The 13377-nt window shown below is 43.7% G+C and overlaps 1 protein-coding gene across 1 annotated transcript in view; it reads right to left on the bottom strand.

Moving 5' to 3' along the window:
* Window positions 1-13377, bottom strand: part of IQGAP1 (IQ motif containing GTPase activating protein 1) — a 103685-nt gene that overhangs the window by 33497 nt on the left and 56811 nt on the right. The window contains exons 12-15 of the mRNA XM_046007996.1: window positions 13047-13210; window positions 12683-12843; window positions 12172-12296; window positions 10846-11009 (exon numbers count right to left, since the gene is read on the bottom strand). Of these exons, the coding sequence (XP_045863952.1) occupies window positions 10846-11009; window positions 12172-12296; window positions 12683-12843; window positions 13047-13210 (614 nt within the window). The remainder of the gene's footprint in view (window positions 1-10845; window positions 11010-12171; window positions 12297-12682; window positions 12844-13046; window positions 13211-13377) is intronic.

Genomic DNA, 13377 nt, shown 5'->3' with positions numbered 1-13377 from the left:
AGGAGGCCCACCAGCCGAAGTCGCCAAAGCTCAGAAAAGGCCTCGCCTCCCCACAATGTTTCACTCGGCAGAGCCAAGACGTCCCCAATTCCTGCCGTTTATAAAGCACACTGGCGAGAGGATGCGGCCAAAGGCAGGCCACTGACACTGAAAGCAGTGATTTACTCCTCTGAAATGCAGTCTGCACAGAAAGATCATTTGAGCAAACTACGGTAAGTGCTGGGCTTAGAATCCCAAGGGGGCACTGTCCCAATTTTAAGAAAGTGACAGTGGGGAATAAATCACCACAGAGCTGCGGAAGCTCATGCCCCCCTACCGGTCGTCCCTGTCCGTTACTGCAAACAGAAAACGGCCACACACAATCCCCCTAAAATCACACGAACAAACACTGGAGATGCCAAGCAAGATCTCCAGGGTGACACAGGAGGACGAGGAAGCCACAGGTCTGGGACAGGTTGAACGCAGAGATCCTCAGCGAGAGGGCTGGAGGTGCAGGCACCAATCGAGGAAGCCTGAAAATCCTCTCACATAAAAACAGAAGTATTTCCACAGAACCAGGCTCTCTGGGGTTCGTTTTTAAGTTAATTACCCATCAGACAGATACTTCTGAGCAGAATCTGCTCTATGCAGAGCTAGGAGGTTTGGCACAGGAAGGCAAAGCTTACTAAGGATTCCGACTGTTCAGAGTCGTGCCTGCTCTCTGCCCCAGGCGGACTGGAGCAGAACCATGAATGCATACCCGTGCGTCTTCCCCTGAGAAGCAGGAGGCAGAGCTCCAGTATGAAGGCAAGAGAAGGAGAACAGATGGGTGTCGCAGGTGTGTCCGGGAAAAAATGATACAGCAATACCGGGAAAGAGAGGCGACATACTTCACCTCACCCCAGGACAAGGAAAGAACAGGTTCTCTCAGCTCCGATCAGATCCAATAAGATGACAAAAGCCCCAGATCCCCCTGCACGCTCTAAAGAGATCACCCAAGATTAACACAAATCACTGAGCAGAGAGTGACAAACTCTGGGCTAGGTGTTGTGGAGATCATGGAGATGAAAAAGATTTAAAGTGAAAATGCTACATAAAATATGCTTCAACTGCCCCTAACAACACTAACGCTGAGCCAACTGGCTCCATTTCAGGAGAGGTGAAGAGACAGAAACCAGAAATAAGACCAAAAAAGTGGGCAAAGACTGTAGGTAAAAGAGGGGGTGAAGCCACAAATTACGGGAAAAGGGACAAGGGGCAAAAGAACGGCTATCATACACATACGCGCGCGCGTGTGTGTAAAGCCCAGACTCGCACACCTCGAGGGGGCACTTCTTACCCCTTAACACGTCCTTAGAAGTCTCTCCTGTTATATGCAGCATGGTTCGCGTGTGTGAGGAGAAATAAAATCCAGGCTGCAGCGGATCATGTGTACATGTATGCAGCATGTCGGAGTTCATCTGTCGTCACACATGCAAACCGTGCCGCACAGAAACGCTGCCACACATGCCATATACCCATGCAGACACACACACAGGAACCTGAGTCTCTACAACATATGCATCTGCTATGCACCACAAGCACTGAACATCCAGAATGCAGCAGAATCGTACGGCCCGCTGGATTAGGTATCGTAATCCTTCAGTTACGGCACAGAAGCGGTGTCCCAGAGAAAAGTATTTCCATATCCCAGCAACCGCGACAGTCGCACAGGTAAAAATACCAGCTGATTTTTAGCTACATGCGTGTATGTCTGTCTGTGTCCACACACACTGTAGGTGGGGGAACAGGACAGAGATTTCCTAGTCATTCATATCTGTAATTATAAAAGGGGTTTCTTCAGAATCCCCGATACCCATGGCTTGGCATTCAGATATTACTGCCCAATGACTAGTAATTTACTTGTAGCAAGTATTCCAACAACACCAAGTTTAAATGAAGAGAAAAGTGACCATCAGTGAAAATAGTAGAGTAAGGACATCTGAAAATCCTCTCCTACATAAAAGAAATAAAACCCTGGCAAAAATCATCTTTTTCAAAACTTGAAAAATTGACCAAGACTTGCAGCAAACAGAGTTTATTCAAGAAAAAACACTGAATTGGGACAATTCAACAACTGTGAGCTTTGTGGCACTTCAAATGGCTCCACTCCTACCTGTCTCCCACCAAACACACACACACACACACACACACACACACACACACACACACACACCCATCCTTCAGAGCCTCATCTATTTCCAGAGAACTGTCATGAGCCAGCCTGTTAGCAGATCCCTAGAAAGCCACAGCAAGGCTATTTTCATTTGAACTTAGAGCCTGCCCAGTGCAAACAGCTTTTTCTCCAGGGCATTTACCAAAAACAGAAAGAGGCACTTGTTTAATATCACAGATGTCTACAGCAGTGGATAAAAATTTAGGCAAACAATAAGCTAACCAAAAAGATTTAAAAAAAAAAAGTTTGAGAATGAGATGTGCAGAGAGCTTTGAAAAGTCTCTGACACGCTCCTGAGATGGAAATCCAGAAGGCCTGATGCAGGTGCAAGCTGTGCGCACGCTCAGAAGAGATTTGCTAAGGCTGTAAGGGCTCACCTCTGGCTGACCTTGAGGTTCTGTGCAAGCATGAAGCAAGGGCTAAGGCAGAACCGTAGACTGTCCGGCTAAGTAGTGAAGGTGTGCCCCAACATGCACACTGGCCCTCTGCAAAGGCTGGGAGCTTTACTGATTCTAAGCATTTAAAAATACTCTGCCTACGGGTGCCTGGGTGGCTCAGTCAGTTAAAGGTCCAACTCCTGGTTTCTGCTCAGGTCATGATCTTGGCGTCGTGGGACGGAGCCTCGTGTTGGACTCCACACTCAGCCAAGAGTCTACTTGTCCCCCTCCCTTTGTCCCTTCCCCCGACCCCACTCACTCACTCTCAAATAAATAAAATCCTTTTTAAAAAATTAAAATATTCTGCATCATCATTAGCTGACCTGTAGCTCATCAAGCAGAGACTTCAATAGCCACACATGACTTAACAGAATTGAAAGTCACCAAACAAACGACAGTAACAAACACAACAATGAACCCTGAGGAAGGGATAGACTCTTATTTCCAGAGTTACCCAATTATTAAAATATCCAGTTTTCAACAAAAAAATTACAAGACATGCAAAGAAACAAGAAAGCATGATTTGACAAAATACAACATCCATTCACATTAAAAATCCATAACAAAGTAGGTTTAGAGGGAATATTCCTCAGCATAATAAAGGCCCTATATAAAGAACCCAGAGCTAATATCATGCTCAGTGGTGAAAAACTGAGAATTTCCCCCTAAGGTCAGGAATAAGACAGGATGTCCATTCTCACCACTGTTATTCTACATAGTACTGGAAGTCCTAGCCACAGCACTCAGACAAGAAACTAAAAGTATCCAAACTGGTAAGGAAGAAGTAAAACTTCCACTATTTGTGGATGACATGATATTGAAAACCCTAAAGACTCCACCAAAACACTAGAAAACTAGAACAACTGATAAACGAATTCAGTAACATTGTAGGATACAAGATCAACATACAGAAATTTGTTGCATTTCTATATGTTAATAATGAAGCGGCAGAAAGAGAAACTAAGAAAATAATCAGATTTACAATTGCACCAAAAATAATAAAATATCTGGGAATAATCTTAACCAAGGAGGGGAAAGACCTGAATTCTGAAAACTAAAGAACGGTGATGAAAGAAACTAAAGATGACACAAACAAATGGAAAGACAGTCCCTGCTCATGCATTAGGAGAAAGAAATACTGTTAAAATATCCATTATGACCCAAAGCAACCTAAAGATTCAATGCAATTCCCAACAAAATACTGAAAGCATTTTTCACAGACTAATACAATGCTAAAATCTGTATGGAACCACGAAAGACACCGAGTGGCCAAAGCAATCTTGAAAAAGAAAAACAAAACTGTAGGTATCACCATCCCAGATCTCAAGTTAAACTGCAAAGCTGCTGTAATCAAAACAGCACGGTCCTGGCACAAAAGCAGACACGTAGATCAATGGAACAGAATATACAGCCCAGAAATAAGCCCACGATTACATGGTCAATTCATCTTCAACAAAGAAGGCAAGAATATGCAATGGGAAAAAAGTCTCTTCAACAAATGGTGTTGGGAAAACTGGACAGCTACATGCTGAAGAATGAAACTGGACCACTTTCTTACATCACGCAAAAAAATAAACTCAAAATGGATTAAGGACCTAAAGGTGAGGCCTGAAACCATAAAAATCCTAGAAGGGAGCCCAGGCAGTAATTTCTGATACTGGCCATTGCAACATTTTTCTGATATGTTTCCTGAGGCAAGGGAAACAAATGTAAAAATAAACTGCGGGACCACATCAAAATAAAAAGCTTCCACACAGCAAGGAAACAATCGACAACAATAAAAGAAATCCTACTGAATGGGAGAAAATATCTGCATATGACATTTCCAATAAGGGGTTAGTATCCAAAATATGTAAAGAATTTATACAACTCAACATGCAAAAAACAAATAACCCGATTAAAAATGGGCAGAAGACATGAAAAGACATTTCTTCAAAGACACACAGATGGCTAACAGACACAGGAATGTCAATGTCACTAATCATCAGGGAAATGAAAATCAAAATCATGAGATATCAACCCATACCTGACAGAATGGCTAAAACCCAAAAGACAAGAAACAACCAGTGCTGGCAAGCATGTGGAGAAAAAGGAACCCTCCTACACTGCTGGGAATGCAAATCAGTATAGCCACTGTGGAGAACAGTACAGAGATTCCTCAAAAAGCTAAACCAAGCTCTCTCCTTTTCTCCACCATCATGGTACATGCAGCTGACTGTTCCTCACCGCATCTTCTCATAAGACTTTCAGGATCAAGCAACTCCCGGCCAAGAAACAAAGGCAGAATCAGTCCATTCCCCAGTGGGTAAGGATGAAAACTGGTAATAAAATCAGGTACAACTCCAGGGAGGAACTGAAGACCCAGACTGGGCTCGTGAGGGATCCCACACGAGACGGCGCACACATTTATTCTGCATGAAGATCATAAGCTTGTATCCTTTCTCTCTCTGTGAGCATTACTACTACCTGAACGACAGACGTGTTTTGTTTTGTTTTTTTAAAGATTTTTAATTTATTTATTTGACAGAGAGAGATCACAAGTAGAGAGGCAGGCCGAGAGAGAGAGAGGGAAGCAGGCTCCCCGCCGAGCAGAGAGCCCGACGCGGGACCCGATCCCAGGACCCTGAGATCATGACCCGAGCCGAAGGCAGCGGCCCAACCCACCGAGCCACCCAGGCGCCCCACGACAGACGTGTTTTATTGGGGAAATGATTCTTCTGCTACTTGGCTTCAGCAATAGTCGGTCGGTTCAGTAATAAACACTTGAGACCCCTTGTTTGAGAAAAAAGAATTAAAAATAGAACTACCACAGGCGCCCGGGTGGCTCAGTTCATTGAGCATCTGCCTTAGGGCTCAGGTCATAATCCCAGGGTCCTGGGACAGAGCCCCATATTGGGCCCACTGCTCAGCAGGGAGTCTCCTTCTCCCTCTGCCACTCCCCCGGCTTGTGCGCTCTTGCAGGTGCGCGCTCTCTCTTTCTCTAGAATAAATTAATAAAATTAAGAAACAAAGGGGTGCCTGGGTGGCTCAGTGGGTTATCCTCTGCCTTCGGCTCAGGTCATGGTCTCAGGGTCCTGGGATCGAGCCCTACATCGGGCTCTCTGCTCAGCGGGGAGCCTGCTTCCTCCTCTCTCTCTGCCTGCTCTCTGCCTAGTTGTGATCTCTGTCTGTCAAATAAATCAATAAAATCTTTTAAAAAAAATTAAGAAACAAAAACAAAGAAACAAAAAAAAACAGAACTACCACATGACCCAGTAATCCCACGGTTGGTATTTACCCAAAGAATACAAAAACACTAATGTGAAAAGATACATGCAGCCTTATGTTTACTGCAGCATTATTTACAATAGCCAAATTACAGGAGCAGCCCAAGTGCCCATCAACAAATGAATGGGTAAAGGAGATAAGGTAAATGGAATACTACGAAGCCATAAAAAATGGACTCTTTGCAATAACATGGATGGGACTGGAGAGTATGATGCTAAGTAAAATAAGCCAGTCAGAGACAAACATCATACGATTTCCTTCATATGCGGAACTTAAGAAACAAAGCAAATGAGCAAAGGGAAAAAGACAAACCAAAAAACTGGACTCTCGATTATAGAGAACGTGCTGATGGTTACCAGAATGGAGGTGAGTGGGAGAATGGGCGAAACAGGTGATGCGGACTAAAGATCACCATCATGATGAGCACTGAGTAATGCACAGAATTGCTGAATCACTGTCTTGTATACCTGAAACTAATGTAACAGTGTATGTTAATTATACTGGAAGGAAGAAGAAAAGGAAGAAGGAAAGACAATTCTATGGAACTATCAAAGTGGGGGGGGGGCGGGGAGAAACAGGAAAGCATGGTTCAACCAGGAAAAAAAGGAAACAAAGACTTAACTCAGCTGTTTCAAATATGCTCAAAGAATTAAAGAAAACCACGTCTAAAGAACTAAAAGGAGGGGCGCCTGGGTGGCTCAGTGGGTTAAAGCCTCTGCCTTCGGCTCAGGTCATGATCCCAGGGTCCTGGGATCGAGCCCCACATCGGGCTCTCTGCTCCGCAGGGAGCCTGCTTCCTCCTCTCTCTCTGCCTGCCTCTCTGCCTAGCTGTGATTTCTCTCTGTCAAATAAATAAAATATTTAAAAAGAAAAAAAAAAAGAACTAAAAGGATAAGAACAATATCTCACCAGAGAATAACAATAAAGAGACAGAAATTTATTTAAAAAGAATGAAATGAAATTCTGGAGTCGAAAATTACAATAACTGCAATGAAAAATTCACTAGAGGGATTTCAGCATGTAAAAGAAATAATCGGTGAGGGGGCACCTGGGTGGCTCAGTGGGTTAAGCCGCTGCCTTCGGCTCAGGTCATGATCTCAGGGTCCTGGGATGGAGCCCCACATCGGGCTCTCTGCTCAGCGGGGAGCCTGCTTCCTCCTCTCTCTCTGCCTGCCTCTCTGCTTACTCATGATCTCTCTCTGTCAAATAAATAAATAAATCTTTAAAAAAAAAAAAAAGATTTTGCATGGAGCACTGGGTGTTGTGCAAAAAGAATGAATACTGTTACGCTGAAAAAATAAATAAAATGGATAAAAAAAAAAAGAAGTACAAAAAAAAAAAAGAAATAATCGGTGAACTTGAAGATAGGTCAATTTAAATTAGACAGTCTGAGGAGTAATCTCCAGTCTGAGGAATAGTAAGAAAAAAAGAATGAGGAAAAATGAACCAAGCCTCAAAAACCTGTGGACACCATTTATAATACCGATATATGCATAATGGAATTCCCAGAAGGCAATGAGAAAGAGTAGGAAGCATAGAGAACACTTAAAGAAAATCTGAACTGACCTATAACAAATACAGACATGGAATTAATAATCAAAACACATTCTACAAAAACAAAACAAAACCCAAAACACAAGACCACATGACTTCACTGGTGAATTCTAACAAATGTTTAAAGACGGTCGACACAAACCCTTTAGAAATTCTTCTGAAACCTCCAAGAGGAAGTAATGCTTCCCAGTTCAGTCTATGAGGCCAGTATTACCCTGATACCAAAACCAGACACAAAGATATCACAAGAAAACTACAGACCAAATTTAAATTAAGATCTTTTACTTGCTAAATTTAGAACTCAGATGATTATTTTTAAAACCACTCCCAAAATGGCTAGAGGAACTACTAAGCTAAGGCCTAAAAAAAGCCAATTCTACCAAATATGCAGTCTACTAAAGCCAAGCCTGGCAGTATGAAGCAAATTTTCCTCTAACCTGCCCCCCTCCCTTCTCTTCCTTTGATGAACTCTCAAAGTTATTTCCCAGCAAAAGGAAATGCTTCAAACTCTAGTCACATCCTCTAAAACTTTAACTGCCAGGACCCAAACAAAAGGAGCAGTCAGGCTTACAGCATGAGTGAGAGCAGGTACAAGTTATACCCTCCAACGACTCTCTCCTTTTTCAGAGGAGAAAAAGCAAACCAGATCTAGGTTATTCGCCCAAAGCCCACGCCTCTGTCCATCAGACATAAGATTCCTTCCAGACTTATATGGTAGCAAAAACAAATGCCGCCACCATTGGCCTTCCCAAAACTACTGCAGCCAGGCCCCATGTTAAAGATTCTGAATCAGCAGGAACAGAGTTAAAGCTTAGGAATCTGTATTTTAAAAATGACTTTTCAAGTGTTTTAACAATCAGCCAAGTTTGAGTGGCTCTGATCCAAATGATCCCAAATTAATATCTAAGACAGAGAACTAAATTTACAACCTCCCTACAGACAAGTGCTTCTCACCCAAGTAAATGAAATCAGCTGATCCCTTTTTCTAAGTTTCCTGAATACACAACAGAAGCTGTGTTTCAACATTCAGCACAATCATGTGCCTCTTAAATGAAACCTAGTATTTGCCACATTTATATCATTAGGACATGGTAATGCCAACTACTCTCCTGACAATGGAATCAAAGGGGATCTATCAACATTATAGTATTACCCACACTCTTCTATCCCAACCAAACTTATAGAGCCTGCATAGGTGTGAGTATATGAAAGCTCCAATAACACAGAAGCCCTGGTCTGTTTTTCTACCTTTGACTTTCGAGAACGAATCTGACCCCCTAAATTAAGAATTTCTTTTAGAGGGGCACCTGGGTGGCTCAGTGGGTTAAAGCCTCTGCCTTCAGCTCAGGTCATGATCCCAGGGTTCTGGGATCGAGCCCCACATCAGGCTCTCTGCTTGGTGGGGAGCCTGCTTCCCCTCCTTCTCTCTCTGCCTGCCTCTCTGCCTACTTGTAACCTCTGTCTGTCAAATAAATAAAAATATTAAAAAAAAAAAAAAAAAAAGAATTTCTTTTAGAGGGGCACCTGGCTGGCCCTGTCAGTAGAGCAACTCTTGATCTTGGGGTTGTGAGTTTAAGCCCCACCCTGGGTATAGAGGTTACATAAATTTTTTTAAAAAATTAAAAAAAAAAAAAGAATTTCTTTTATTTCTTCTGCTTGCAACCAGAACCTCATTGTAGGGAGCCTCTAAGTCAAAAAAGAAAGGTATCGTCCTTCCAACAACAAATTGTTATTAGGTAGGAAGAACCTAAAAGGAGATCAATCACAATTAGAAAAACAGAATTATGCCTTAACCATGGAACGAATATCTGAGGGTCTACTACATACAAAGCAACTTCCTACTCAGCAACATGATAAGAGGAGGTATAAATCTTGTCCATTTCCTCAACGAACTAGCTGAGAGGTAAGACAAACTTTTTAAATGATATGTTTGTGTTACAATCAGCTACAAAAGTCTCTATGTTCATAGGAGCATTGCTCCTAATAGCCATAAAACAGAAACAACCCATGTCCATCACCTGACGAATGGATAAAAGGTGCTAAAGCCACACAACGGAATGTAACTCGACATAAAAAGAAAGGATGTACTACCAGTACACGCTACAACTGGGATAAACCACGCTAAGTGAAAGAAGCCAGTCACAAAGGACCCCAAGTTAATGAGTCCGTGTCCGGGAAATATCCAGAATAGGCAAATCCACAGACAGAAGTAGACTGCTGCTTGCCTTGAGCTGGAGAGATTGAGGGAAAATGAGAAGTGACTAATGAGAACCAGGTTTCCTTTTGGGGTGATAAAAGTGTTCTAAAGTTGATTGCAGCGGTGGTCGCACAATTCTGTGACGACTGAACACCATGGAACTGTGCACTCTGAAATGGTGAGATCTAGGCTATGTCAATTATAGCTCAATAAAGTTATCATAAAAACATGACATTATCTGCTAAAGCTTAACGCATGTGCATTCCCTATGGCGCATAAGTTCTACTTCTAAATGTACACCTAATAAAAACGATACATGTATTTACCAAGAGACATGTACTAAAATATTTAAAGAAGCATCATTTGCAATAGCCAAAAAGTGGGGGTATAGCTCAGTGGTAGAGCATTTGACTGCAATAGCCAAAAAGTGAGAAACAATTCAAAATTTCCAATAACAGAATCTATAACCACAGAGGGGAATGGGACACAACAATAAGAATGAACAAACTATTGCTTCTTGCAACCACACAGATGAATTTTGCCAGAAGCAAAAGAGTACATAATGTATGGACTTAGATACCATTCTAATACTGGCCAATTAAAACAGGCCAAAAATCAACTGTGGTGTTGAAAATCAGGATTGCGGTTCCCAGCAGGTGGGGCAGTAGAAGATGGAGCACACTGTTCTGTTAAGTTTTTCCCAGGTATGCTCACTTTTGAAAATTTATACAACTGCATACTTACATAACTTACACATTTTTTGGATCTTACACTTTGACACAGAATTTACTTAACGAGACACAAGAAGAGGGGCACCTGGGTGTCTCAACTGGTTGAGCATCTGTCTGACTCTTGATTTCAGCTCAGGTCATGATCTCAGGGTCGTGAGGTCAAGCCCCAAGTCAAGATCCACACTGGCATGAAGCCTGTTTAAGATTCTCTTTCTCCCTCTCCCTCTGTCCCTCCCACTCCTCCCCTCTCTTAAAAAAAGAGAAAGAGATAGAGATAGGGATGTGTTTACAACAAAAACAACAGAGAACCACACACAAGCACACACACAAAGTCGAACACGCACTGTCACATCTCATGTCCCGCCAGTGCTCTGAATCTAACGGTGTCCAGGAAACAGCCCTACCTTTATCTTGGTTCCCGGAAGAAGTTCTCTGAACACAAAGGAACAACTTCACTCCACTCACCTGGGCTTTCTCTCTCTTGGCTCTGATCAGTGTGTCTTGGTAATGCTGGGCCACCTCTGCAAGGACGCCCTCAAGTTTGGCAGCAGGAATCTGCAGGGCCTGCAGAGTCTTCTGGGCATCACCTTCATCCAGGGCTTCGTTAATTAAACCAATGGCTAAAATCCCTAAATATGAAGGGACAAAGGTTATTTTTTAAATTAAGAAATGATATTGGGCGCCTGGGTGGCTCAGTGGGTTAAGCCGCTGCCTTCAGCTCAGGTCATGATCTCAGGGTCCTGGGATCGGGTCCCACATCGGGCTCTCTGCTCAGCGGAGAGCCTGCTTCCCTTCCTCTCTCTCTGCCTGCCTCTCTTGTGATTTCTCTCTGTCAAATAAATAAATAAATAAAATCTTTAAATTAAGAAATGATATAAACACATCAATTTTTAAACAAGCTAAGTAATCAGAAATCTACCCAAGTGCTATCACGACTCAAATTACAATCTGCCACCTGTAATATTAAGCAGCATTTAAATTTTTAAAAATTTTTGGTTTGTTTCATTTAAAATAAACTCCCTGGTATCCGTAGTCCCATTGAAACCTCAAGTCTCTGTTTTATTTTTAATTGCTCTAACGTGAAAGAGAATTTTGACGAAACTGGCTTTAACAGTATAGCGTTCAAGTACATTCCAATGTGTGATGGAAACCATTTCTGATTCACAAAATGTTAGCGTTCAAGGGCTCGTAAAAAGTCCCCTGATTCAACATCTTCAAGAAAAGACTAGGCTCAGAGATTTCTTCCTCGAAATTCCACTATGAATAAGTGGACAGTGGATCCCACCCCAGGGCTCCCCAACCCTAAGGCAAGGCTCTTCTCACCAATCAATGGACTGTTTTTCACAGGAAAACAAATTAAAACTAGAAATGTTCACTCCTCAGGTATCTCGGGCAGCTGTGCTACTTCTGTAAAGATTCTGTGGTATAATAAAAAACTCGGTTGACCTTTGACCTCAGTTCCTGGGAAGGCGCTACTAACCCCATTAGAATTTCCTAAATGAGGGCGCCTGGGTGGCTGTGTTGGTTACGTGACGGCCTTCGGCTCAGGTCATGCTCCTGTGGTTCTGGGATTGAGTCGGCATTGGACTCCCTGCTCAGTGAGGAGCCTGCTTCTCTCTCTGCCTGCCTCTCCCCCATCTCATACTCTCTCGATCTCTCTCTCTCAAATAAATAAAATCTTCAAAAAAAAGAAATTTCCTAAATGACTAGATTATCTATAATTATCTGTTATTCCCGCCCTGGCTTCTAGGACCACCCCGGAGTTGGGGGACGGGTGAGCCTGTTACTCACGCTCGTGCTCCTCCTGCACCACCAGATTCACGTGGTCCACGCAAGCCTGGATGTCATTCCACGTAATAAACGCGGCGTTTTCTGCATGTGCCTGGGTTTTCAGTTTCATCAGCTCATCCAGATACCTGCCCCGCCCCCCAACAAAAAAAGCAATTAAGCAAATGTAAGAAAAGGGACCTTCAGGATTGTCAGGGGTGACAGGCAGGAGAAGACCGGAGACACAGCATCCAAGGAGCAAAGACAGCTAAGGCGCTCCGACAGCCTCACACATCCTGGGCGGCAGCTTTGAGACTGGGGAGTTACCTTCAGCAAAATGAGAAAATGCAAAGATGGCACTTTTTCTTTTAAGGTTGTGCTTTTTTGTTTGTTTGTTTGTTTGTTTAGTAACCTCTACACCCAATGTGGGGCTCAAACGCACAACCCCAAAGCTGTGAGAGAGTGAGCTGACCCCCAACAGACAGAGTCCAGAGTGACGGCGTCCCACGTCCCATCTACCGCCCTGGACACCCACCTCTGACAGTTTTCTTCTTCGATATTGGTAAGGCCTGTCACAGAACTGCTCAGCTGTTTCCACACTGTGTTCATGTCCCCCGACTCCAGCGCCCTGTTGATTAGGGCCACGGAGGACAGCATCTCCACGGCAACAGAGAGCTCGGGGTGGGTGAGGCTATGCTGTACGGAGAAGGGGAGGGGGAAAGGGTGAGAACAGACAGTCCTGGATACAAAGGGAAGTCAGAGGTTCAATTAAGCCATAAAAAGTCTAAGTTTCTGGTTTAAAAAAAAAAAAAAAAGCTCTGCCAAGTACACTGAGAAGCGGGGATTAAGTTCACCTCCACTCCGCTCCGCTCTCCGACAGACAGGCGGGGCTGACTTACTTCAGGACTCTGCTGCTGCAGGGTGGCCAGCTCTTTCTGATAAAGATCAGCAGCAAAGGGGTACACCTGGGGCAGCTGGGCCTCGGGATTCGTGAGCTCCAGGACGGTCTTCTCGGCAACACCCTTCTGGATGGCAGCGTTGATGGCTGCCACGGCCGCCAGCCCTGCGCGGAGAACGGGCCAGAAATGCAGCTGGCTTGGGAAGGCCCGAGGGGAAGGAGACGCAGTTCTCACAGGACAGAGTTATATGCTGTGGATAAACTGTGAGCTGTGATGTCTGAAGTGGAACTTTCATCTTTAAAAAGGCAGCCTCCCCCTTTGTGTGCAGGGC

This window comes from Meles meles, chromosome 6, assembly GCF_922984935.1.
Source record: "Meles meles chromosome 6, mMelMel3.1 paternal haplotype, whole genome shotgun sequence".
Classification (NCBI taxonomy): Eukaryota; Metazoa; Chordata; class Mammalia; order Carnivora; family Mustelidae; genus Meles; species Meles meles.
This window is presented reverse-complemented; position numbering and strand designations above follow the sequence as displayed.